Here is a 26,289-nt window from a genome sequence, read left to right as displayed (position 1 = left end):
GATGAATGGCATTTTGAGTTCTTGGGAGACAGGAATCACTTCATGGTCTGTTCTTTACCCTCCAGCAAACAAGACAAAGGGCCCACAAGGGCTCAAGAAACTCTACAAACATTCATGGAACCAGTGAAAAAAGAATGACTAACTTTGAGTAAGGTGTGATCTGGGGGACAATTGCAGCCCTATCTCACACTGATCCCCTTCACTGATCTTTGCAGGAGCTACGCTAGAGAAATGTACAAATGTTTCTTGTACAAATGTCATGGTTGCCCAACATCTTATCATCCTGTTGTCATGCCATTGTTTTTGTAGTTCCTGCTGCCAGTTCACTCCACAAACCCAATCGTGTTTATCTCTGAAAGTTGAGTTCATACACTATCATGTTCATGCAACTGCTCGATCTTGAATGATTTGCTAAACTTCCAGAGCATTTCACTTTATCCTCTCTCTCTCTTAAGATGGCAGGTCCCTCATACCATGTCTTATCTCCTTCTCATAGACCATGAGCTTCTCCCAGCCCAGGACTGAGCTGAATCAGCTCTCTGTCCTCTTCCAACTCTTAGTCCAGTGCTTGGCATAGAGTAGATATTCCATAAATACTTAAGAAACAATGCAATTCCAAATTTGTTATTCATTGTCACACACAACTGTAGTTGTCCCTTAAAATCCATTCTCCCTTCTTTGGGCACAGAGCTAGACTACATTTCCCAGCCTCCCTTATATTGGGTATGGCTACATGACTAGGTTCTTGCCAATGGAAGAGGAGTGGAAGGAATATATGATACTTCCACACCTAGTCCATTGAAACCCTCCACAGGCACCTCTCCTTGCTTTGCCCCCTTCTGTTGACTATGTGCAGATTGTGATGAGGTCCTCTAGGATGGTGAAGGCACATGAGGGAAGAATTCTGGATTCCTGAATGACCGCACAGAGGACTACAGCTTCCCCTACCTGAACACACAACTCACCACTGTTGTGGAGGTAAAAAATATATACTGTTAAGCCACAGGAATTTAGAAGGTTATCTGGTACTTCAGCATAACCTACCTAATACACTCACCTAAAAACTTAATCACAGGATCTACTTCAATAGGTATTCTCCTACTATATTTAAAATGAACAGGAGACAATTTAGCCTTGCCATTTTTATGCATCCATTTTGACCCTACTTTTGACTCAGCCAGTTTATCTTAGATAACTTTGACCACATAAAATGTTTTGATTGTATGCTTAATAAAACATTGAAGTCAGAATTATGCCAGCACTTAAAATGTCTTGTTGAGAAAGCAAACTTAAAAAAGAATGCTTAATCCGCTTAAAAATATAGTATAGTAAACCAATTCTAGTTATCTGCTTTTATTTTTAAATTAAAATGAATTCAATTATTAAGTTCAATAATTTTAAATTCAATTATTGAAAAAGAATTGAAATTATTTTGATCAGAATCAATTATTTTACATTTAAATGATTTGATTTTTGCTCACAGAAGAATTTATTGATCACAGATTCTACTATTGTTTTCTTTAGGGATCACTATTTCTATCAAGTAAACTTTCCTGGCTCAAATTTTGCATATCAAAATATTCTTAAATATATTCTTCTTCTATCAGGTTTTAGCTGATAATAAATTTCACCATGTGGCATTTTAACCATTATGAGTCTTTTTTTGTGGATTATTTTTACTAGTCATATTCACCATGTGGGTAAAAGTGTTCTTGGAATCAAAATGGTGGGTTTGAAGCACTGTACTTCTTTGATTTACCAAGATTCAATTTTGACCCAGCTCTTTAGGAACATGCTGTGTACCTCAAATACTCCATAACCCTAGCCCCAACCCTGCCCCATTTATAAAATATAAAAAGGTTTTCTTAGAGCTACTTACAAGATATAGGCAGATGAATGCCAACACAATGGTTCCAATCATTCTGCTTGGAAATTGAAAGCAGGGATCCCACTCATATATCCTGGTTTGGAACCAAGACTTTTTTTTCTCTCTGTGGATGAGAAATAAATATCAAGAGATGAGAGACTGGTAGGAAAACAAATGCCTGATTCATCTGAAAATAACCCCACCTTCTTTTTATCTTAGATTATATTATAGAAAGAGACCAGTGTTAGCTTCCATGGTTTTCATTCTCCCCTTATTCTTAAGGACAAAAACTGGATTTTATTTTGGGTAGAAAATCACCAAACTAAAAGGTTAAAGTTCCCAACTTGTCTTGCAGCTAAGAGTGACCAGACTAAATCCAGGCCAATGACACGTGACCACAAGTGTGGTGTGAAACTTTGGAGAGGCTGCTCAGATGGAACTAACACAGCTGGGAAAGCTTCTTTGCCTTGCCTTGCCTGCTGTCTGAAATGCAGATGTGGTGGCTGGTCCAAGCTGGAGCTCCAGCAGCCACACTGGACCATGAGACAGCATGGAGGATGGAAAGCACATACATGATGCTAGAACAGAAAGACAGGTGATTGGTGAACTGATCCAGGGTCAAGATGGACTGCTCACCTTCAGAGTTATTTTATAAGAGAAAATAATACATCTTTCTCTTGGTTGTGCCGCTATTATTTTGGGTTTTCTACTACATGTAGCCAAACTGAATTCTAACCAAATTACTAGCTTTGCTACTGTGTGACCATGGACCAGACACGTCTTTTCACTGGGGCATATGCCCACATGCATAGTAAAAGGAGCAGATGTGGTGGTGGCTTATAGGATTCTGAGATCTAGTACTTTTGCCTGGCAACATCTATATCCTCGTCTACTGGTAACAGCACCTCAGTTTTGTTTTGTTTGTTTCTTTTGTTTTTGTTTTGATACATGGTTTCACTCTGTTGCCCAAGCTGGAGTGCAGTAGCATGGTCACTGCATAAGCAGCCTTGACCTCTCAACTCAAGTGATCCTCCCACCTCAGCCTCTCAAGTAGCTGGGACCACAGATGTGCACCACCATACCCGACTAAATTGTTCATTTTTTGTAGAGACAGGGTCTCACCATGTTGCCCAGGCTGGTCTTGAACTCGTGAGCTCAAGTGATTCTCCTGCCTCAGCCTCCCAAAGTACTGGGATTACAGGCATGAGTCGCCATGCCCAGCCTAACACCTCAGTTTTAATTTGGGGAACCACCACTCTCTGACCCTGGGTCTTAGCAGGTAAGTGATGCTGATCCCACTTCCTGGCTCCGGGGTAAGGGGAGGGACATGTGACTCAGGCTTAGCCAATCAGTGCACTCCAATCACTGCCACAGTAAGTGGTTCTGGGGTGGGGTGTGATCCAATTTGATCCAGTGAAACACATTTGTGGGACTTTTGTTTGAATAACTGGAAAGGAGCATTCATCTTTCTTCTGGGCTTAAACCAGGAGGGTATAAATTTAGAGAGTCTGGGCGCCACCATGTGGAGGAATCCCACCTAACTGTGAGGCCCACACATAAAAGCAGAGCTGAGGGGAGATTGAGGGAGAGAGACCTAGTTCTGATGATATCAATTAAGCCTCTGGATCCAGCTTGCCTGAAACTGACTACCTCTAGACATTTTAGTGATGGGAGCCCATTAATTTCCTTTCTTGCTTTAATCCAGTTTGAGTGGGGTTTCTGTTTTTAGCAAATGAGAGTCTTGACCACTATAATGCCTTTCTGGTCATCCCAGGACCTGCTGCATCATCAGGGCTCATCAGAGTGGGTGCAAACTTGGAGGCGAACGAACAGAACTGTGGCTTACTGAGGGCGGGGTGTCCTCAGGAGCTGCTTGACGTGCTCTGCCTGGTGCGTTTCCAGGACAGACTTTTCTTCCTGTAAGACAGCAGACAGGCTTACACTTTGGCTCACAAATTTTTGTTAGGGTTTTGATCTTGTTAAGGGGGGGCAATGGCCACAGAGGGCAGGATTTGGGGTAGGAGTTGCTCTTTTGGATTTAGCCATGCTGTGGTCAAGATAGGTCTTTTCCTCTCCCCTACACCCCACTGTTGAATTTGCCCCGTGTCAAAGAAGCTATGTTTGACAGTGGTTAAGGAAGAGGCTCCACAACTGAACTGTCTAGATTCCACTTCTGGCTCTGCTACAGGTTAGCCATGTGAAAGGAAAATATCTTGGGTCCCCAAAATTACTAAGCTAAAGGGAAAAGTCAAACTGGGAACTGCTTAGGGCAAATCTGCCTTCCACTCTATTCAAAGCCACCCCTCTGCTCACTGAGACAAATGCATATCTGATCAACTCCTTTGGAAAGGCTAATCAGAAACTCAAAAACTCTCATCTACCTATGACCCGGAAGCCTCTTCCAGTTGTCCCACCTTTCCAGACTGAACCAACGTTCATCTTACATATGTTGATTGATGTCTCATGTCTCCCTAAAATATATAAAACCAAACTGTGCTCTGACCACACTGGGCACATGTTGTCAGGACCTCATGAGGCTCTGTCATGGGCATGTGTCTTCAACTTTGACAAAATAAACTTTCTAAATTAACTTAGACCTGTCTCAGATTTTCAGGGTTCACAGCTGGGTGACCTCAGGCAACTCAACTCACCTGTCTGCATCCAAGTTTCTGAATTCAGAATGTGAGGTGTAGTAACAGTACCTGCCTCTCTGGCTGTTGTAGGGATTAAACCCATCAGTACATGCAGTGCTCATACTTAGTACTCACCACCTGGAACTCCCAGCCGAGGTGCACCCTCAGAGCCTTGACAAACATATGCAGGAAGCGGCCCAGCAGGAAGGCAAGGCACAGCAGCGAGGGCCAGTAAAACATGAGGGTCTCATACTTCCCCACAAACTGCAACAGAAGCAGACCACAATGTGGCTCCAGGCAGATGGGGCCAAGCCACCTGCTGAAGCTGCAGGACTCTGCCTGCCCCAGCTTGCTCCAGCAAGGCCCCCTCTCTCAGGCTTGTGAGTCAGTGGCCAATCCCTGACCCCCAAAACCCCCGTTATCAGAATGGGCAGTGAACTTGGAGCATAGCAACCCTGGATTCAAGTCTCGGCACCCCCATTTTATTTTATAAAGCTAGCTTTCCAGTCTGGGTGACAGAGCAAGACCCTGTCTCAAAACAAAACTAGTTTTCAAGGTATTTTTTCCTTATTAGGAAGCTATTAATGAGTACTCCTTTTGGAAAATATATGAGTGAGAGAACCAGAGGTGGGTAGGTAGATGGGAGGAGGAGGCGGAGAGGGAAAGGGAGAGGGACTGAGAGGGAGAAGGAGAAACAAAGAGAGGAAGAAATGGAAGGATGGAGGTAGAGAAGAAGAAATAACCCATAATTGCCATAAGGCTGAGAGCAACACAAGCTGAGGGAAAGAGTAACAGTTCTCTCAAGATGGTACTTATTGGATTTCTGTGTTTTTAGTTTTATTTTGATGAAAAAGATGGTTTTCCACTGTCTCAAAACAAGTAATGTTGTGACTTATCTCTTACACTTTACTGGTTGGTTTCATGTTTTTTACATTTCCAGAGTCATATTTCCTCCCATGGGAAACTGGGGTTTGACGTTGTGATGTTAAAGTGCAGGATGGAGATATGCTGAGATGCAGGGCTCATGTCTTCCCTTGATCCTCCTCTCCAATTTATGCTTATGGCTAGATATGACCACTGTCAACACTTCTATGTCTTGCATCTATATATCTATATGTACTAAAAATTGAGGTCATACCAAACATAAAGGTCTGCATATATGCACTCCCGGCCCAGGTGGCTTTCTTGGGCTCCCCACAACCTGCCTGGTAGCCTTTCTAGGTGCACTGTGACATCCCTCTTTCAACTCGCTCCTTTTCCAGGGTCCAGGGCTAAGGAGATGAACCAGTTCCCACCAACTCTGAGGACAATGCATGGCAAAGTTGGAAGGGGCTCATCTGGTCCAAGTCTTCCACTTTATAGAAAAAGAGACTGGAGCCGTAGAGAGTGAAAAGAAATGGACGTTGGAGTCAGCCAGACCTGGCCTCAATACCCAATTCCACTGCTTCCTATGAGTGACTTAATGTACTTGAGCCTCACTTAATATACTAGTTCCCCACCTGTGAACTAGGTTTGATGAACTTCCCACCCTTGCAGGGCTGCTGTGAGGAGTAAAGGAGAACACACCTCTCTGTGTATGCACACCTTGATGAACATGGGGTGCTCTACAAATGGAAGCATCATGAACAACAACAACTACCTTTTTATGCAAATGAGGAAGTGGAGACCCAGAAGTGACAGAGGCTTGTTCAAGATCACACAGCAAGTTGACCATGGTGATAGGACTGAAAACCCCAAAAAAGGCCAACGGAGACTCACCTGCCCATGGGGACACTGTGAAACTTGAAGAACGGTGACAGCAAACCTGCAGGAACAGAAACAGAGTTGGGGGTCCTGGGGTTCCCTCCCAGCACAGCCCCAGGAGCAGCCCCTATGAAAATGGCTCAGATCCCACCTACCCACACCTACCTGTCCCCCTCGGGAGAGCTAATGCCCAGGCCTCCATGGACATCTCTCCTGGATGAGCCACCCTGCTTGTGCTAAAGTAGGCGCACACTAAATTCATTCATTCACCTGCCCTCATGGAGGACATAGTCTTGGAATCCATGATCGCAGAGCAGGAGGCCCTTAGAGAGTTTATCCTCCCTTCCCTCATCATTCAGGTGGGACCTGGAAGTCCAGGCTTGGCAAGGGATTTATCCAAAGTCACACACGGGCATGGGCAGACCCAGGTCTCCTGACTCCATGGCCAAGGCTCTTCCTACCTCTATGTGATCTGTTTGTAGACTGCTCCAAAGTCATGAGCCTTGACACTTTACCCCACCCCCGCCCCCACATACATTCCTGGTTCTGTTCCAGCTTGGGCCGTACTCCCATGATGCCCAAGCTGCTGAGCGATTCCCACTACCCTGTTCTCTCCTGGGCAAATGTCTGTCAGAGGCTGATGAGATGATATTATGCCACATCTAACCCTGGATACCCTCCATTTAAATTTCTATAAAGCAGATCACTTACAAACTTTATGATTGTAGCCACTGGTATGTCAGTTGCTTGTGAGGCCCCTGCCTGTCATCTCTAAGTGGGAGAATCCCAGCCTCATAGAAAATGCTGGATGGGGGAAAGAGCCCAGCAAAGGAGTTGGGAACAAGGAAATGAGTCTCCACAGCTGGAGAGTAGAATTGTTAGAGGCGTTTTCAGTCAACAACTGTTCTCTGGTGCCAGCTCTGTGCCAAGTCTGGTGCCCGGCACTGAGGGCACAGAGCTCAACATGAAGGTCAAGAAACTTCCATCTGGTGGGAGTGATTGTCCTCGAAGCAGGAGTGTACACTTATCCCTAGACATGACCCACAGAGGGAATGGGGACATACAGACAAAGAGGCCAGAACACCTGGTTCACGCAAGTCTGTCTTGTTCTCCAGTGTATTTCCTGGCTCATAGCAGGGATGTAATGGTTGTTGAATGAATAAGTGGATGGATGAAGGAATGTAGGAGTCTTGTATGGCTGGAGGTGTGTGCTAGACACTGTTGGGGGATGGAGGGAAAAGGAGAGGCCAGACTGTGATGGCCCTGAATGCCCAGCTAAGGCACGGGAACTTCCTCCAAGGCTCCCAAGAGAAGCCATGGCAGCATTGATGAGAAGCCTTGAAAAGGGCTCCTGAGTCTTCCAGTGGGGCCCCCAGCAGCTAACAGAAATGAGTTTTCCTCAGGAATGGAAAACCAAATACCATCGTCTTACTTCTAAGTAGGAGCTAAGCTGTGGGTGCGCAAAGGCATACAGAGTGGTATCACGGACTCTGGAGACTCAGAAGCGGGAAGAGTGGGAGCAGGGAGAAGGATAAAAAGCCACAGATCAGGTATGGTGTCCTCTACTAGGCTGACGGGTGCACTAAAATCTCAGACTTCACCATGATACAATTCATCCTCGTAATCAAAAACCACTTGTACCCCAAAAGCTATTGAAATAGAAATAAATAAAATAAAATTATAATTTATTTGGAAAAAAAAAAAGAAATGAGTTTTCCTAAATCCCTGACTTCTAGAAACATTCTACTCACAAGTAGCCTTGTGTGAAGCAGATAGAATGCCAGCCTGGCCTTCTGAAGCCTCCAATGCAGTCCCCACAATGGGAACTTGGACAAGTCACTCCTGCCCTCCCTGGGCCTCAGTTCTGGGCAAAGGTGTCCCCCAAGAGGAGCTCTCAGATTACCTCCAGCCCTGTGCCCAGAGTTCAGTCACACACAAGAAGTCAGGGGAGTGGGGGCAGGCAGAGACCATCTTACCAGATCAGAGAGTAGCAGAAGCCCAGGATGGAGCTGACCAGCTGGAACTCCGACGAGAGGCAGGCAAAGAAGGGGAAGTGGGACAGGCCGACTTCAATGCCTCCAATCAGAAGCTCAAAGGCTGGGAAGACAGGGCCAGAGATGCTGTGAGCTTCTCTTACCACTGGGTTCAGGGGAGTCCCAGGGAAGCTGTGGTACCTCATGCTGACCTCCAGTCAGGAACAGCCCCAGCTTAGGGCCAGCAGGAATGCTTTTCATTCGTTCACACAACAGGCCCTTCCTGGTCCCTATTTGGAGCCAGGCACTGGGCTTACTGTTGACATGAAGGAGAATTGGTCCCTGTACTTGGTAAGCTCACAGTGTGATAGATACAGACAGACTACATAAACAAACAGACAAATGAACAATCAAAAATAGTGACTGCAAGTGCACCAGACTCAGAGAGAGGGGCTATGGTATGTGCAAAGCTGCTTGTTAACTACAGCACACTTTACATATAAGGGAACAGTCATGTTAATCCTGCCACTAACTAGCTCTGAGATGGACTAACAGCATCCAGTATAATCTAATCATGCATGATGATTAGATACTTTCAAAGTGTCTACTCTGAGCTGACTCCTGGGCCAGGAACTCGGGACAGGAGGAATGGACAAGGTTCTTGCTTTGAGATGCTGACAGTCCAACAGGGGAGACAGGTGGGAAAGTCAGTGGCATGAAATGACCTCTAAGGTAGGGACATTCAGCCTACTGCAAGGACACAAAAGATGAAGCCACTGACCTCACTCGGGGTATCAGGGAAGGCTTCCTGGAGGCAATGCGACATAAGCAGGAGACTGTACAATGGAGAGAAGTAGGGAAGGAAGGACATCAAAGGATGGGAGATAATTGGCTGGTCGGTACATACGTGAATGTGAGTGCTGGAGGGCTGGCGGGAAAGATCAATACAAAAACAATAATTGCGGTGAGGATAGCAGTTGCAGCAGCAAAACATTCTAATCTCTCTGAATTCTCCCCATAGAATCAGAGCAGCTAGAAAGACAAAACTAAAGACTTACAGACAACATCCGCAACAAATCTAGGTGACAAGGCCCATTTGATGTCAATGTCTGAGTAAGAGGAAGTGGAAGAAAGGCAACAGGGGTTCTGAAGGCCCAAGAGCTGAAGAACTCAAAATTTGCAGCAGATACTAACGAGAAAATGCAGCTGAAGGCCACGATTCATAGGTGAGTGTAAGCAGACCTTAGTAGGATCTGAAGATGCTGGAGTTGTCTGAACCCCAGGAAATTCCTATACTAATAACCTAAGGCCCCTCCCAGGACAAAGCCCTTTATTGAGCATAAATTGATGGCAGTGGAATCCAAAATGAGGAGTAGCTGGGAAATAAGGTGTGTGGACAAGGGTGGAAAAGACAGGCAGACTCAGAAAGTATGAGGAGATGGATGGATAGATAGATAGATAGGTATGTAGTAGATAGATGATAGTAGATGGATGGATGATAGACAGATATTAGGTAGATGATAGATAACTAATAATGATAATGAGATAGATAGATACATAGATAGATAGATAAAGACAGAGATATAGTCACATTGTGAAAACAAAAAAGGAAACTCTAAAGCCATAAAACAAGAAATAATGTCTGACCCAGCCTTCCTTTTTGAATTTATAAGAAAACTTATTTCACTTAAAAATGAGGCTCAGATGGGTACCTGTAGTCCCAGTTATCGGGGGACTGAGGCAGGAAAATCGCTTGAACCTGGGAGGCAGAGGTTGCAGTGAGCTGAGATCATACCACTGCGCTCCAGCCTGGGTAACAGAGTAACACTCCATCTCAAAACAAAAAATTCAAAGTTATTATTTAAAAAAAGGATAAGGAGCAGAAAAATATCACTAGAGATCACAAAACCACTCCAGAAAGGGGCCTGTAAGACAGATGAAAACTGTAATCTAATATTTCAATATGAGCTAAAAAAATTAAGAAAATGATAGCATCTATGAACAAATAATCTATAAATCAGAATTTGAAAAACTAAAAAAGGAAGTGATTAAAGAAAAGAAAGATTTGATGACAGGTTAGATAACTCAGGAAAAAAATTAGAAATACAAGAAAAAAATCATTTTAGAAATGAAGACCAAAGTAAAACAAACAGAAAATTGGTATCCTGAATATATGAAGAGCACATGAAAATAAAACACACACTATATTTACACTTCCCCCTGAAACAAAAACCAGACAAAATATATAAAACAACTGCTTTCAAGACACTGGACTTCAGGCAGCAGAGGACAATGATCACTGAAGGACAGGAAACAAACAAGGTGAGCCCCACAGTTTCCCTACCTTAAAGCAGAATGCAGTACAGGCAGGGGAAACCCAGGCAGAGCCCTGCAGTTTGCCTGAGTTGAGGGGACAGAACTGAGACTCTGGGAAGACAAAGACAGCTAGAATTCGCAGGAGATAGTACTGGAGAGGAGGGAGCTGCACAAAGAGAGAGTTCTGGGAGACAGATATCTGTAGATGGTTCCCCTGAGTCTTCAGCTGAGTGCTGACCAGCAGGGTTGTGTAGGAAAGAACCACTTGAAAAGATTAGAGGTAAACATGTCTGCAAGTCACACAGCACCAGGATAGTGCCTGTTCTCACCAGCCAGACTGAAAAACTTCATGACATCAAAAGCACAAGCAAAATTTGGACTTCCTCAAAATTTAAAACTTTTATGTATTAAAGGACATTATCAAGAAAGCGAAAAGAAAACCTACAGAATAAGAAAGCATTTGCAAATCATATATCAGATAAGGATTTGATATACAGAATATATAAAGAACTACAACTCAACATCAAAAAGATAAACAACTCAGTAAAAAGATGGCCAGGACTTGAATAGACAAGTCCCCAGACAAGATATACAAATGACCAATAAGCACATAAAAAGATGCTCAGCATCACTAGTCATTAGGGAAATGAATCAAGACAATAATGAGATGCTATGCACACCTATTAGGATGGTTATAATCAACACACACACACACACACACATACACACACACACACAGAGAGAGAGAGAGAAATAAAACAGTAAGTGTTGGCTAGGATGTGGTGAAATTGGAACACTTGCACATTGCTAGCAAAAATATAAAATGGTGCAGCCATGGTGAAAAGCAGTGTGCCAATTCCTCAAAAAGGTAAGCATAGATTTGACTTAGCAAGTGACCCAGCAATTCCACTCTCAGGTATATAACCAAAAGAATTTAAAATGGGGACACAGATACCTGTGTATCAATGTTCACTACAACATTATTAACAATAGCCAAAAGATGAAAACAACCCAAGTGCTCATCAACAGATAAATGGATTATTAGCCATAGTATAATGCAGTATATCAGCCGTAAAAAGGAATGAGGTTCTGATCCATGCTACAACATGAATGATTCTTGAAAATATTATGCTAAGTGAAAGAAAGCCAGACACAAAGTACAAACATTAAAAGAAATGTCTCAAAGAGGCAAATTCACAGAGATAGAAAGTGTATTAGAGCTTATCAGGGTGATATGGTTTGGCTGTGTCCCCACCCAAATCTCATCTTGAATTGTAGTTCCCATAGTCCTCATGTGTGGTGAAGGAATCCAGTGGAAGGTAACTGAATCATGGGAGGGTGATTTTCCCCCATACTATTCTCACTATAGTGAGTAAGTTCTCACGAGATCTGACAGTTTTATAAAGGGCCTCCCCCTTTGCTTGGCTCTCATTCTCTCTCCTGCCACCATGTGAAGAAGGACATGTTTGCTGTTTGCTTCGCCTTCTGCCATGATTGTAAGTGTCCTGAGGCTTCCCCAGCCCTGCAGAACTGTGAGTCAATTAAACCTCTTTCCTTTACAAATTACCCAGTCTCAGGTATTTCTTTATAGCAGCATGAGAATGTACTACTACACCAGGGTCTGAGGAGAAGAGGAAAGAGGAGTTATTGCTTAATAATGTTTGGAGTGATGAAAGGTTTTGAAAATACATATTTGGAATGGTTGCACAAAATTGTGAATGTAATTAATGCCACTGGGTTGTATACTTAAAAATGATTGAAATGAAAAATTTATGTTATATATATTTTACTACAATTTTTTTAAAGGAACAGAGCATCAATTATGCAACAACTCCAATGCCCTAAAATTGTAGTCCTCAGGAGGGAAAAAGAGAGAAAAAATATTTAAAGAAATAATGGCCAAAATTTCTCCTCCCTTCCTTTCTTTTCTTTTCTTTCTCTGTCTCTCTTTTTCTTTCTACTTCCTTCCCTCCTTCCTTCCTTCCTTCCTTCCCTCCCTCCCTCCCTCCCTCCTTCCTTCCTTCCTTCCTTCCTTTCCTCCTTCCTTTTTTTTTTTTGAGACACAGACTTGCTCTGTCACCTAGGCTGGAGTGCAGTGGTGCACTCTGGGCTCACTGCAACCTCTGCCTCCTGGGTTCAAGTGATTCTCCTGCCTCAGCCTCCCAAGAAGCTGGAACTACAGGTGCATGCCACCATAGCTGGCTAATTTTTTTGTATTTTTAGTAGAGACGGCATTTCACCATGTTGGCCACGCTGGTCTTGAACTCCTAACCTCAAGTGATCCACCCACCTCAGCCTCCCAAAGTGCTGGGATTACAGAAGGAAGGTCACTCAGACTGGCCTTCCTTCCTTCCTACAGGGTCTTGCTCTGTAGCCCAGGCTGGAATGCAGTGGCACGATCATGGCTCACTGCAGCTTTGACAATCCAGGCTCAGGTGCTCCTCCTGCCTCAGCTTTCCAAGTAGCGGGGAATACAGGCATGTGCCACCATGCCCAGCTAATTTTATTTTTATTATTGTAGAGATGAGATCTCACTATGTTGCCCAGGCTGGTCCCAAAACTCTGGGCTCAAGAATCCTCCTGCCTCAGCCTCCCAAAGTGCTGGGATTATAGCCAGGAGCCGCCTCACCATGCCCAAAATTTTTCTAAATTTGAGGAAAATCAAAATGCATAGATCAACAAACCCCAATCATGAGAAACATCAAGAAAATTAGACACATAGTAATATAATTGTTCAAAATCAGTGTTTTTTAGAAAACAAGCTTTCTCACTAATATGAGGAACAAGAGGAGGATGCTTGGTCGGATCACTTATACTGAGCATTGTATTGGAAATTTCACCCTCTGCAATTAAGAAAAACAATAACAATAAAATAAAAGACCTCTATATTGGAAAAGAATGAATAAAACTACTGCTTTTACTCACAGATAATATGATGTAGTATGTACAAAATACTACACAATCTACAGAAAAAAGCTACTGGAACTACTAAGTAGGTTTAGCAAGGTTGTAGAATATAAGATCAACATACAAAAATCAATTTCTATATATTAGCAATGAACAATAAAAAATATAAAACACATAAAAATCTGACAGAAGATGTGAAAGATCTATTCACTGAAAACTACAAAACATTGCTGAGAGAAAGTAATGAACTCTAAATAAAAGGCGATATATATTGTGTTTATGGGTCAGAAGACTCATGATTGTTAAAATAAGTTTTCCCAAAATGGATTTAAAGATGTGCAAATGATGTAATCCCAATTTCAGCATTATTTGTATAAATTGACAAATTTATTCTAAAATTCATGTAGAAATGCAAAGAATCTAGAATAGCAAAAACAACTTTGAAATAAAAATGTATCTGAAGAACTAATACCACCTGATTTCAAGACTTATTATAAATCTATAATAATGAAGACAGTATGGTATTGGTGCAAAGATAGACAAATAGATCAATAGGAGAAAATAGAGAGTCTGAGAATAGACCCATACATATGTGACCAATTGCTTTTCAACAAAGGTGCAAAGGCATATCAGTGGACCAAGGACAGACTTTTGTAGCAAATAGTGCTAGAATACTTTTTATTTGGCAATCCAAATGCAAAAAAAAAAAAAAAAAAAAAACTTCAATCCACACCTCCTCCTATATACTATATGCAAAAAAAAAAAAAAAAAATTAGCTCAAAATGTATTGCAGACCTCAAAGCAAAATTTGAGGCTATAAAACTCTGGAAAAAATATAGGAGAATATCTACATGATCTTATGTTAGGAAAAATATTTCTTATATGACACCATAAGCATGAGCCACAAAAGAAAAAAAATAAGTCAATTGGATTTCATCAAAAGTAATGTCAGCTCCTCAAAGGAGTTTGTTAGGAGGAAGAAAATTCGAGCCACAGATTGGGAGAAAATATTTGCAATTCATATATGTGTATGATAATGGTCTCATACCCAAAATATATTTTTAAAACTCTCAAAACTCACTAAAAAGAAAGCAAAAAACCCAATTTTTGAAAATAGGCAAATGATTTGAATAGAAGCTTCATCAAAGGAGGTATAGAAATAGCAAACAAGCACATAAAAATATGCTCAACAGCATTAGTTGCTATAAAAATGCAAATTAAAACCACAATAAGAAACCACTATACACTCCTTAGAAAATTTAAAATTTTAAAAATTAAAATTTTTTAATTTAGAAACTAAAATTTAATTTAGACTGTACCAGTGTTGGAGAAACTGGAACTCTCATACTGATGGGGATAATCTAAAGTGGTACAATCACTTTGGAAAGCAGTTTGACAGTTTCTTTAAAAGTATGATCTACTATATGATCTACGTAATTCAGCCTTTAAAAGTATGATCTACTATATGGCCTGTGTAATCCAAACATTCTACTCATAGATATTTACTCAAGGAAAATTGAAGCATGGGTGCATGAAAAGACTTGTACACAAACGTTCACAGCAGTTTTATTTGCAATGGCCAAAAGTGGAAAGAAATCAGATATTACTCAAGAAGTGAATGGATAAACAAACTGTAGTCAATTTATATAGTGGAATACTACTCAGCGAGAAAAAAGGATAAACTACTAACACATGTTACATGTGTATGAATCTCAAAATAGCTATGCTGACTGAAAGAAGCCAGACCAAAGAAAAATACATTCTGTATGATTCCATTTATACAAAATTCTGGAAAATGCAAACTAAGTAGATGAGTGGTTGCTTGTAAATGAGGGCAGTGACATAAGAGGGGACGAAAGGGGAGATTACAAAGGGGAACGAGGAAATCTCTGGGATTCCTTATCCTGATTGTGGTGATGGTTTCATTGATGTAAACATTTGCCAAAACTTCTCAAACTGTGTACTTCTAAGAGGTGTGTAATGACATATTATTTTGGTTTTCATTTGCATTTTCTTAAAGACTAATGACCTGTTAGTACGCATTTGATCATATAGGCTTGGAGCCCATGAGAGGAAACTGTACTGGACAGAGAGGTTTGAGAATGATTGTATAAAGGAAAAGTGAACTTGTAGCTTAGAGTTACACTCCTTCAGAGGGAGCATGAGGCATGGGGAAAGATGACACCTCAGACTAATGGCCAAAAACAGAAGCATTGTTATTTGAGGAGGAATAGGGCTCATCAATATCAAGAAGGCAGCCATGGTTATGACACAGGAGAGCTTTTGGCAGGTAGGTGAGGAAGAACATACTTCCTAAGACTTGATACATCATATCTAAAGGACCTCTGAATGTAACTGGGGGAAAGCCCCACAAAGAAGCTTCGAAGATTTGTGGGCTAGGTGTTGACCTTGGGCAAGTAACAGGCTGGCAAGAACATGACCATTCACAGAGTTTATCCCCTAATCCCAGAGAGCGTGGGCCATGTGGTCTCTGAGAGCAAGAATTTCCATGATGTAGTTTCCAGCAGGTGTGAGGCAGCCCTAGTACCTTGGGCCCACTGCGGGATCTGCAGGGGCTGGTAGCCTTCTGAGAACAAAAACATGACCTTATTAGCTGTGGCCCCAAAGGCGATTCCATAGGACCATCGGTTACTGAAAGTGCCCACGAAGTCCAGAGGCCTGCAAACAACAGAAACAGTTTGTGAGGTCAGAAGGTGGCTCTGAGACATTCCCACAGATCATTGCCAAAGTAGCGATCCCACCCTGAGGAGGGATTATTGAATAGTCAGCTGCTCATTGCAACTGACATTTCATGGGGCCCGCTGTGCCAGGCCTAGGGGTAAGCATGAGTTCAGGGTACTGAAGTAAGGAGGACAAAACTCTTGCTCTGGAGGAGCTCCAAGACAAGCAGGAGATACAAGCAAGGACACCAGAAGCCTTGAAAGCAAAATGGGATGAGTTTCATCTATAAGAGACACAGACAGAATGACTCAAGGACCAAAACAAGACGTATGTCTGAGAGATTTGGGGAAGCCTGCCCTCATACAGCCACATTCTATGAGAATTCTTCCTTCTAATATCCCCGATGAGGGTCTAGGTATAGTTTGCTATGTCTGTGCTTGAAGAAGTAAATAATAGGCATCCTAAAATATGTCACTCTGGCATATCAGCTATTTTGAGTTAAAGACGTTTAAAAAACAGCAGGTACAAGAAGATCACTTTGACCCTCATGCTATTTCTTAAAAACAGGAGATGAAATTTCTATGCAAAAAATGCTCTCCCTATACAGAAAGAAAATAACATTCTTATCATCAGGGACAGGAAGTTGAGGCCAAGAGAATTTGGTACAGACTTTATTTAAATAACTCTTGTCTTCTAGTCTCCCCGCACAACTTAGTTACTTTTTCACAACTTAACTATTCTTTGTCTAATTCCATGTGTACGTATTCAACTCTAACTGTATGTTTGGGTCTTCACTTCACCATAAGTGCTCCTGTGTCACATAAAACTTACATTAAATAAATGTGTATACTTTTCTCCTATTGTCTTATGTCAATTTAATTATCAGGCCCAGCTGAAAATATTAAGAGAGATAATTTTGCCTCCCCTACATAATCATGCCTTCCTAGCCACAGTTGACTAGACTGTGGGCCTGTCTTTGGATGGACTGATCAGATGTCTGATCTTATATTTTGAATCTGCGACCCTAAGGACATGAACAAGTTAGCTGTTAAAGTACTTGTCTGGAAAGTCATAAAAAGCTGGGATCACAGCCAATGCCAGAGGAGAGCCAAGGTTACAGGGAAGCAGAGATTCTAAGTCAGAGGGGAAAATGGCAGAATGATGCTGAGGAGGCACCAGTGACACAGAGGGGCAGGAAGAGAGAGAGAAAAATCAGTCTCCCACAGACTCCCATCTCAAGAGATCCAGTTCCCATGAGGCCTGTTCTATTGGTTTATGTGAGACCTCTAACTTTGTAAAAAAAAAAAAAAAAAAAAAAAGAAAAAGAAAAAAAAGAAATCCTTTGTCACCAGGTACAGTGGCTCACATCTGTAATCCCAGCACTTTGGGAGGCCAAGATAGGCCAATTGCTTGAACCCAGAAGCTTGAGACCAGACTGGGCAACATGAAACAACAAGAAATCCTGTTTTTACAAAACACAAAAATTAGCCGGGTGTTGTGGTGCCCACCTGTAGTCCCAGGTACTCGGGAGGTTAAGCTGGGAGGATGGCCTGGGCCCAAGAGGTTGAGGCTGCAGTGAGCCAAAATTATGTCATTATACTCCAAGCTGGCTGACAGAGCTAGACCCCGTCTCAAAAAAAAACCAAATAAATAAATAAAAAATAAAAAAATTCTTTCTCTTCCTTTAATGTAAACAAGCTTGAGTGAATATCTGTTTCTTCTAACCAAGACAGCTTTGTAAAGGTCAGAGGAAACAGTTGCATTTAGGGGAAGAAAAAGGTCTCTTTGAATGAAAAGGGCCATTTAAATGGGCCTTAATGAAAACTCAGGAGGGAAGGGAGAGCCAGGCACTGCAGGCAGGGAGTCCCATTGGCTCACTCACTCACCCTCACCTTTAAGGCTCAGCAGAAGGAGCACACCTTCCAGGAAACCTCCCTGTTCGCCCACTGCCAGTGAGGCTACCCCATCTGTGTCCCCTCAGCATTAAGTTCATGTCCCTGTTCAGCATACCTCTGTTACCCAGGCTGGAGTATAATGGTGTAATTTTGGCTCACTGCAGCCTCAACCTCCTGAGCTCAAGCGATCCTTCCACCTTAGCCTCCCAAGTACCTGGGACTACAGGTAGGCACCACCACACCAGACCCTTTTGAGACAGGGTCTATGTCTGTCATATTATTTCCTCTCTGACTTAGAATTTCTGCTTCCCTATAACTGTGGCTCTCCACTTGTTTAGTAAACTATAAACCCCTTTGGGGTGGGGACCTAGCACTGGACCTTGGAAAGAGTAGGCGCTTAGTGCAGGTTTGTGGACGTGCATATTGTTTAATTGAATCAAATTGTAATCAAGATCCCAGCTATAGTACTTAAGAGCTATGTGAGACTCAGTTTCCTCATCTTTAAAACCAAGATAGAATATCCTACTCTGCCCCTATCACAGTCATTGTGGACAGCAAATGACGAACTGCTTTATCATCTGCAGAATGTCACACACATGTGAGGGGTTATTGCTCAGAGAAGATAGTGGGCCAAAATTATCAGACAAGCAGGGGTTTAGATGGGAAAGCAGCCAGGGAGCAAGTCAATTGTGTCATTATCAATGTAATTCAAAGTAGTTGAATGTAACTGCTATGGACCTCCTACTTTTTATAAAGTCCTGTGCCAGCCCCTACATGTTAAATGCCTAGGGCAGAACTGAAGGTCTTTATCCACCAGTTCAGTCTCTTTCTATGCCTCAACCCATGGGTCTCAGACCTGGCAGCTTGGAAAGTGTGGACTGCCCCAATGGGTGGTATCCAGAATGAATCTTTCACCTGCAGCTCAGGTCACCCCTTGCCTCAGTTCTGACATCTGTGCTTTCTCGCTCTTCTCCAGAGCCCTTGGCTGAGACCTCAGCATGTCCACAGCTTGAGCCTACTCAAGTTATAACACTGGAGGGATTCAAAAGAATATAAGGCTGATCTGGGCTAAAGCTCTTGTCACTTGTTAGCTGCGTGGCTGTGGGTAGGTCACTTAACCTCTCTGAGCTTGAGTTTTCTCATTCCTTGCATGAGGATAACAACTTCTACCATGCTAGATTGGCAAGAGGATTTGTTAGAATAATGTAGGCAAAGCAAATGGTTCAGTGCTTGGGTCACAGACGGTGTGCAATAAATGTTAACTGCATGATGATGAAGATGATGACAAGAAGTGATGAAACAGAGATACGAACAATCAGAACTCAAGGAAGAATGTGATATGAGCTGCAGAGACTCAAAATGGCAGAGCTAGAAAAGCTCTGAAAGCTCTCCTGGTGCATGACCCATGGTGCCATCCTAACAAGAAGCTTTGCTGTCTCCAGTCACAGGGAGCTCTCTCCCTCCTGCCTCCTGAGGTAGCCATAGTCTCAAGTGTGGGAAGGTCTTTTCCATAGTAGGCTGAGTCTCTGTGAGATGATTTAAGCATCTTTGAGCAGCCCTGGGTGCTGATAGCTGCAACGGCTTGGAAACTAATTCTGAACTCCGAGAGCTTTGGTTGGGTTGGGGCATGGAGAGGCAGGGCTGTGCACAGTGGGATAGAGGTGTAGGAGAGGTCCTGGTAGCTATCTGACTTCATAATTGGCATTGGCTCCAACCACAGGGTACCCTAAGCTGTAGGGGTTGACTCAACTCACATGATAATGCCAAAGCGGTTCCCCAGCAGGTAAGAGGTATCATCTCTCTGTCTACGATGCTCTCGTCTTTGGAGGAAGGACAAGATCAAAATGATGAAGAGCTGTAAGAAGAGAAGATGAGAGTTAGTGGGCATGTTCATCCTCAGCATGGCCTCTGAGCCCTCCCTGAAAACAAATGTGTGGGTTAGCAGAGTGCACAGAACATTAGTGACACCTCAAACTCCAGAGCCAGGGGGCTGACTGCATGTATCCTTGAGCTACCAGAATGTTCTGTACTGAGTTTTCCTTTTTGTTGCCCTGAACAGATGTAGGCTCAAATCTGGTCTCTCTCACATCCTAGTTGAGAGGGAGATTTAACTTTCCTGTACCTCAGTTTCCTCATCTGTCAAAAGGCAGTAATAACTACCAGGTTGCAAAGCCTTCTTTGCTCCTTTTCTGTGGATTCAGTCAAGTTCTCACAAACGTGATGCTCTTTCTCTCTCCTGCCTTTATCAGAAACTTCTTGAGAATTGTCTACACTTGTGTCTCCATTCCCTTACCTCTCACTGGCTCCTCAACCCCGAACCTGGCTTCTACCCTCATCACTCTGCTGAAACAGCTATGGCCAAAGTCATTGATGATCGTTTTGTGGCTTGGTCCCATGTATACTTGAAGTCCAAATCTAGCTTGATCTCTCAGCAGCATTCTACAGTGTTGATCACTCCCTCCTCTTTGAGTACTCTTTTCCCTAGGCCTTCATCAACCATGCTTTCTTGATTTTTCCCCATTATTTCTCAGCATCCTCTGCTGGATCACTCTTTACCCCAGCCCTCGCTCCAGAGTTCCTTATAGCTCAGTTCAAGGGCTACTCATTTTACCTTATCTTCTCTGGTGATCTCATTTATGTCGCCCAGGCCGGTCTCAAAGTCCTGACCTCAAGTGATCCTCCTACCGTGGCTTCCCAAAGCACTGGGATTACAGGGTGAGCCATTGTGCCTAGCCTCATGTCCTTGTTTTAATGACAATAAATACCCAGAAGACTTAAATTTGAATCTCCAGCCCCGACTTTGTCCATGAGCTCCAAAACTATTTAACCAACTACACAGTTGATATTTCTTTTTAACGTATTGAAAGCTTCTCAAAGCTTTTATCAAAAGCTTCAGTATGCGTCTTTTTTTTTTTTTGAGACAGGGTCTCACTTTGTCACCCAGGCTGGAGTGCAGTAGCACAATCACAGCTGACTGCAGCCTCAAACTCCCAGGCTCAGCTGATCCTCCCACCTCAGCCTCCTGAGTAGCTGGGACCACAGGCACGTGCCACCACCCCCAGCTAATTTTTGTAGAGACGAGGTTTTGCCATGTTGCCCATCCTGTTCTCAAACTCCTAGACACAAGTGATCTGCCTGCCTCGGCCTCCCAAAGTGCTGGGATTACAGGCATAAGCCACTGTGCCTGGCCAAGTATGTCTTATATCTGCCTCAAACCTGGATCTCTTCTAATGTTCCTTAATGAGTAAATGGCAGCTAACATCATCCTTTCAGTTGCGCAAGTTAGAAACCTAAGTCATCCTCAACCTCCCCCTCTCCCTAACCTTCCTATCCAGCCCATTACAATTCCTATTGTTTTCACCTCCTGAACTTCTGGAGTTGACATCATCATCTAGGATGTGATAAAATCACGTCTCACCTGGATCCCTGCAAGTCTCCCAATTGGTCTTCCTGCCTCATCTCTTACCCACCTCCAACTCCATCTCCACATTGCAACCAGAGAGATCATTTAAAACATAAATCTGATCATGCCACCTTCATGCTGGAAACACTTCCATTATTTCCTACTGTACTTAGAATGAAGGCAAAACTTAACACAGAGCCCCATAGTGCTCTGCCTGGCCTGCCCCACCCACCTCCCCAGACCTCTCTGCCTCAATTCTTCACCCCAGCCATGGCTGAACTTCTCAGCTCTTCCCACTCTGCCTTCTCCCTCCATCCCCAGAGCCTCTACATGTACTCTCCCCTTCTGTCTGCGATATCCTTAACTGTATCTTCCAACTGACCTCAGAGCCATCATTACTTCATTGGAAAAGCCTGTTTGACTCTCCTAAAAGTCCAGAGGCCTGATTCTTGGGCCCGCAAAGCCTTCTTCTCCCATATTTTTGGTACACAGTATAAGAAATTTTAGAAGGAAACTCAGCTGATCTCTCTCCTCTGACCTATTCAGGTCTCTTTGGGAGTCTGTGTTTGGCAGCAGCCTAGCTGCCCTTTCCTGTCCTCCTCATTCTTCCCCTGCCTTTACTTACTGATGGGATGAGGGAGTAATGAAGGAAGAGCTCCATGTCCACCGAGCTGGTACAGGTGCCATTTAACTGCCTGGTCCTGCAAAATGGCCAAAAACATCACATACATATCATCAGTCATTGCTGTTGTCATTCATCCTTTAGCCTTGAACATCACTGTCAAGAAGTTTGGCCTAAGACCATCCGCTAAGACCATCTGATCTTTTTAAACTTCACTTTCTCAGAGCCAAGGCTGCTCACCTGTAGTGTGTCTTCCCTAAGTGGAATAATCTTTCGTATTTTTTTCTCCAGCTTGATTATTAACCAACTTCTCTGCTAACTGGAACTAAGTCCTTCATTTAGGGGCAGAATTCAGTTCTGTGGGGCTCAAAGCTTATAAAACTTTGGCATGCTTTTAAAGTAATACTATAAAATGTCTTACTTTTTCATATTTTAAGGGAGACATATGACCATGTAAACACCTAATCAGGGTTCTTCCCACTCTCCCAGAGCCTTGGAAGGGCGCTGTGTGAGTGAGGGGCCCTGAGACTAAAGCATCCTTCACAAGAAATTAGCATTGGTCAAGGTCAAGAAACATCAGCTCACACCTGAGCCACTGCTGGGCTGTTGGGCCAGGAGAGAGACTACTGGACTACAGGCTGCAGACTCTGTTCTCTCCAGCCCCCATTATCTGTGGGACAGGACTGTCATTGTCTCATGTCTAAAACATATATATGGCAGTAGTGTTATGGCTTCTCTTCAAAGAGATGCCTCTTTCTGGGACTCCCACCACACTTTGTTCTTTCTGCTGTGATCTCCACAAAGCCACCACAGCACACTCTATCATATATGTCCACATTTTTGCTCATGCTTTTCCCAGCTCCTACAGCATCCACCAGCCAACTGCTGACCTTCTTTCCCTAGCCAGCACCTACTGTTCCCTCAGACGTCTCAGAGAAGAGGACTCCTCTGGGGATTCCACAAGCATGGCATATTCCCCAGTAAGTCTTTAAAACGCCAGTGCTCCACAGTTATATCTAACCATGAATCTGAAATATCTGATAAGTTGTGGGGAGGGGGTGGGTGAGACCCAAACTGTCAGGTATGTGACAGAACTGTAAAAGTCAGATTTCTGCTTTTAGGGAGGTAAACAGAGCATATATTCCAGTCTCCCCACCCCATACAAAACCCTCAAAATGACAGGAAAGAAATAGAGAAGGAAAGAAGGGAGAAAGAAAGAAGAAAGAAAGAAGGAAAGAAGGAAAGAAAGGAAGAAAGAAAGAAAGAGAGAAAGAGAGAGAAAGAAAGAAAGAAAGAAAGAAAGAAAGAAAGAAAGAAAGAAAGAAAGAAAGAAAGAAAGAAAGAAAGGAAGGAAGGAAGGAAGGAAGGAAGGAGGCAGGGAGGGAGGGAGGAAGGAAGGGAAGGAGAAGGAGAGAGAGAGAAAGAAAGAGAGAGAAAATGCATAACCATACTAGAAAGCAAGAAGGGGCTCTATCAGGGACATGGAAATTACCAGAAGACCCTGAAAGATAGAGAGCAACTGGGACTAGATCAGAGTAAAGGCATCAACCAACATGGCCGCAGACTGTAGGAGCACTCAGGATGTGCTCAATACCCACAGTACAAGAAGTGGAAGCAGAATGGGGCTGGCAACGGACCACAGGAGAAGGAGGAAGAGGAAAAAAAGGAGGATAACAAGAGAAAGGAGGAAAAAGAATTCTGAAACTTTAAGACAGATCTTTTGAAATAATCTAGTCAGAAAAGAAAATGAGAATAAAAATAAAAGAAAATGAGAATAAAAAAGAATGAGAGCAGCCAAGCGGGAAGGCTCAAGATGGTGTGCCTGTTGGAGACCCCAATCTGCATGAGCTTCCTTTTGGACCATGAATGAAAGTTACTGGAATTCTCCAGTCCTGTCACTCCAAAGGAGCTACTGTTTACAGATGCCACAGTGATACTGCACCTCAAGGCACTGCTTAGCAGGTTCCACTATATTCAGGAGTACCTCTGTCGGATCGTCTCACACTGCTGTAAAGGGCCACATCATCAAACAATTTTATTTAGCCATGGTGCAGTTAAGAATATTGCTCACCTACTAAGCTCACTCTTCTACAAAGTTCAAATGCAAGCACTGAAATGTTTCTCAGTTTTACCCTGGTAAATGTTTTGGTTGATGGAGAATTGTTATCACAGATTTTTGTGAAGATGTTACAGAGGGATAAGCATATTGAGATACAGTTTACTTCAGCAAAATGTTTAACGTGTACAGCTGGAGCAATTCAGACAGATAACAACTGTATTAAGGACATTGCCTTATTTGGTTCAAATGTGCAGTAAGAAGAGACTACTAGAGGAGAGAGTTAAAGGAGCTGAGACACTTGCCTATCTGATTGAACCAGATATTGAGGTACAGAGAATCGCTAGCATAACTGATCACCTCATTGCCATGTTTGCTGACTATTTCAAGTATCCCAACTCGTTGAGTGCCATCACTGATATTAAAAGGCTTGATCATGATTTAAAACATGCTCATGAACTCTGCCAGGCTGCATTCAATCTCTACAACTCTCATGGAGCAAATGATGAAGACATTCAGAAGAAAAGTCTTGAGACTGAAAATATGATGGACTGAACTGTGACTGGCTTGTCTGAGTCTAGTGTCAAGGTGCAGTTACCTGCTGTCAGATGTATGCACCATTTATCGAGATCTATGCAGCAGCTTCAAAACAGTTTCTAGGATCACATTCTGTAAAAACCTTTAATGAAGGTTTTACAAAACGTACCAGATGAAATCCTAGTAGTAGCATCTTCCATGGTATGTAATCTTCTTGAATTATCTCCAAGGAAAGAGTCAATTTTAAAATCAGAAGTCGTAAAGCTACTTTGTGGATTAACCCAGAGTGAAAATCCTGCTTTGTGAGTGAGCAGAATTTGGGCTTTAATGAATATGGCACTTCAGGCTGAACAAAAAATAAAAGCAGACATGTTACAAAGCTTGAGCACTGAACAGCTATTCTGGTTATTATCAGATTCAGATTTTAATGTGCTGATGAAGACATTGGGACTTCTTAGAAATGTCCTCTTGACCTGGCCTCATATAATAAAATAATTTGAGTACTCATGGAAAGCAAATTATGCAAGCTGTCATCCTTATTCTAGAAGGGGAACCTAACTTTAAGATCAAAGAGTAGATATCGTGCATCTTAGCCAACATAGAACATGAGACAACAGCAAAATAATCTATTATGACCAATGATGATATCCTTCAGAAAATCAAATATTACATGGACCATTCACATGTCAAACTGCAGCTTCCAGTGATGTTTTGTATATCAAACCTCTTATGGAATGAAGAGGAAGGTTCACAAGAATGCCAGGATAAATTATGAGACATAGGCATCATAGATATTCTACACAAACTGAGTCGGCCACCAGATTCAGACCTTTGTGACAAGGCAAAAATGGCCCTGCAGCAGTACCTAGCATGATGAGAGTGCCCCTAGGCACCTGTGAGCATCCTACATCCTTGTTTAAGAAAGTACAGAAACTACTTTCATTTGATTCCTTCTATTTGCACAAGTTGCCTTGGACTACAGGGAGCTGTTGTGCAAAAGTAATTTAGTAGGCTTAGATCTCAAATTCACCTTGAGAACAATTTTTTGAAGTAGTAATTTCCTCAGAAGATTACTGTGTTTTGTTTTAGTTTTTTCTTAGCTACATGGACTCTTTATTAGAACAATCAATCATTTTCCTTTGGACCTACAGTCTTTTGCCTATGCTGCAGACATATTCACTTTGTGAGTGAGAATGAATATGTCTGTGTGAACACACAGGTGTGTGTGTGTGCGCGCACGCACGCACATGTACATGGGCCATGTATATGTGTGTATATATTTTATTTTCTTATTTTGTGTGAAAATCTCTTTTCTACAGATTTTGCAGGTTTTAAGCATTGCTTGCTGTAGAAAAACCTTACTGAACTATATAAAGTTTGAATGAAACGTTATTTTAAATACAAAACAATTGTTAAGTGTTCAATAAAGGTTATACTGAATTTTGGTCAGATGAATATTTGTAAGTAAAAAATATATACATTTCTGAACCTGAATAAAAGGAATGAAGAAAGTCTATGAGACTTAAGGGAAATCATTAAGCAAACAAATATCTGTACTATAGAAATGTCAGAGGGATAAGAGATAAACAAAGGCATAGAAAACCTATTTGACAAAATAATAGCTGAAACATTTACAAGTTTTGGGAGAGACATGG

General features: G+C 42.5%; 1 protein-coding gene and 1 pseudogene across 2 annotated transcripts in view; one reads left to right on the top strand and one right to left on the bottom strand.

The window, feature by feature from the left end:
* The window catches only part of LOC103878219 (stimulated by retinoic acid gene 6 protein-like), a 55,774-nt gene that overhangs the window by 2,483 nt on the left and 27,002 nt on the right, over positions 1 to 26,289 (bottom strand). Inside the window, exons 4-11 of one of the 2 annotated variants that reach the window (XM_021927363.2) lie at positions 22,045 to 22,120; positions 19,771 to 19,871; positions 15,988 to 16,118; positions 8,220 to 8,340; positions 6,259 to 6,304; positions 4,636 to 4,764; positions 3,714 to 3,784; positions 1,880 to 1,991 (exon numbers count right to left, since the gene is read on the bottom strand). In XM_021927363.2, coding sequence (XP_021783055.2) covers positions 1,880 to 1,991; positions 3,714 to 3,784; positions 4,636 to 4,764; positions 6,259 to 6,304; positions 8,220 to 8,340; positions 15,988 to 16,118; positions 19,771 to 19,871; positions 22,045 to 22,120 — 787 coding nt within the window. The other variant, XM_021927364.2, reaches the window with a different exon arrangement.
* LOC103878221 lies at positions 24,211 to 25,508 on the top strand (annotated as a pseudogene).

The sequence above is a fragment of the Papio anubis genome, chromosome 13 (assembly GCF_008728515.1).
Source record: "Papio anubis isolate 15944 chromosome 13, Panubis1.0, whole genome shotgun sequence".
Taxonomy (NCBI): Eukaryota; Metazoa; Chordata; class Mammalia; order Primates; family Cercopithecidae; genus Papio; species Papio anubis.
The sequence above is the reverse complement of the archived record's forward strand: the minus strand, read 5'-3'. Positions and strand labels throughout refer to the sequence as shown.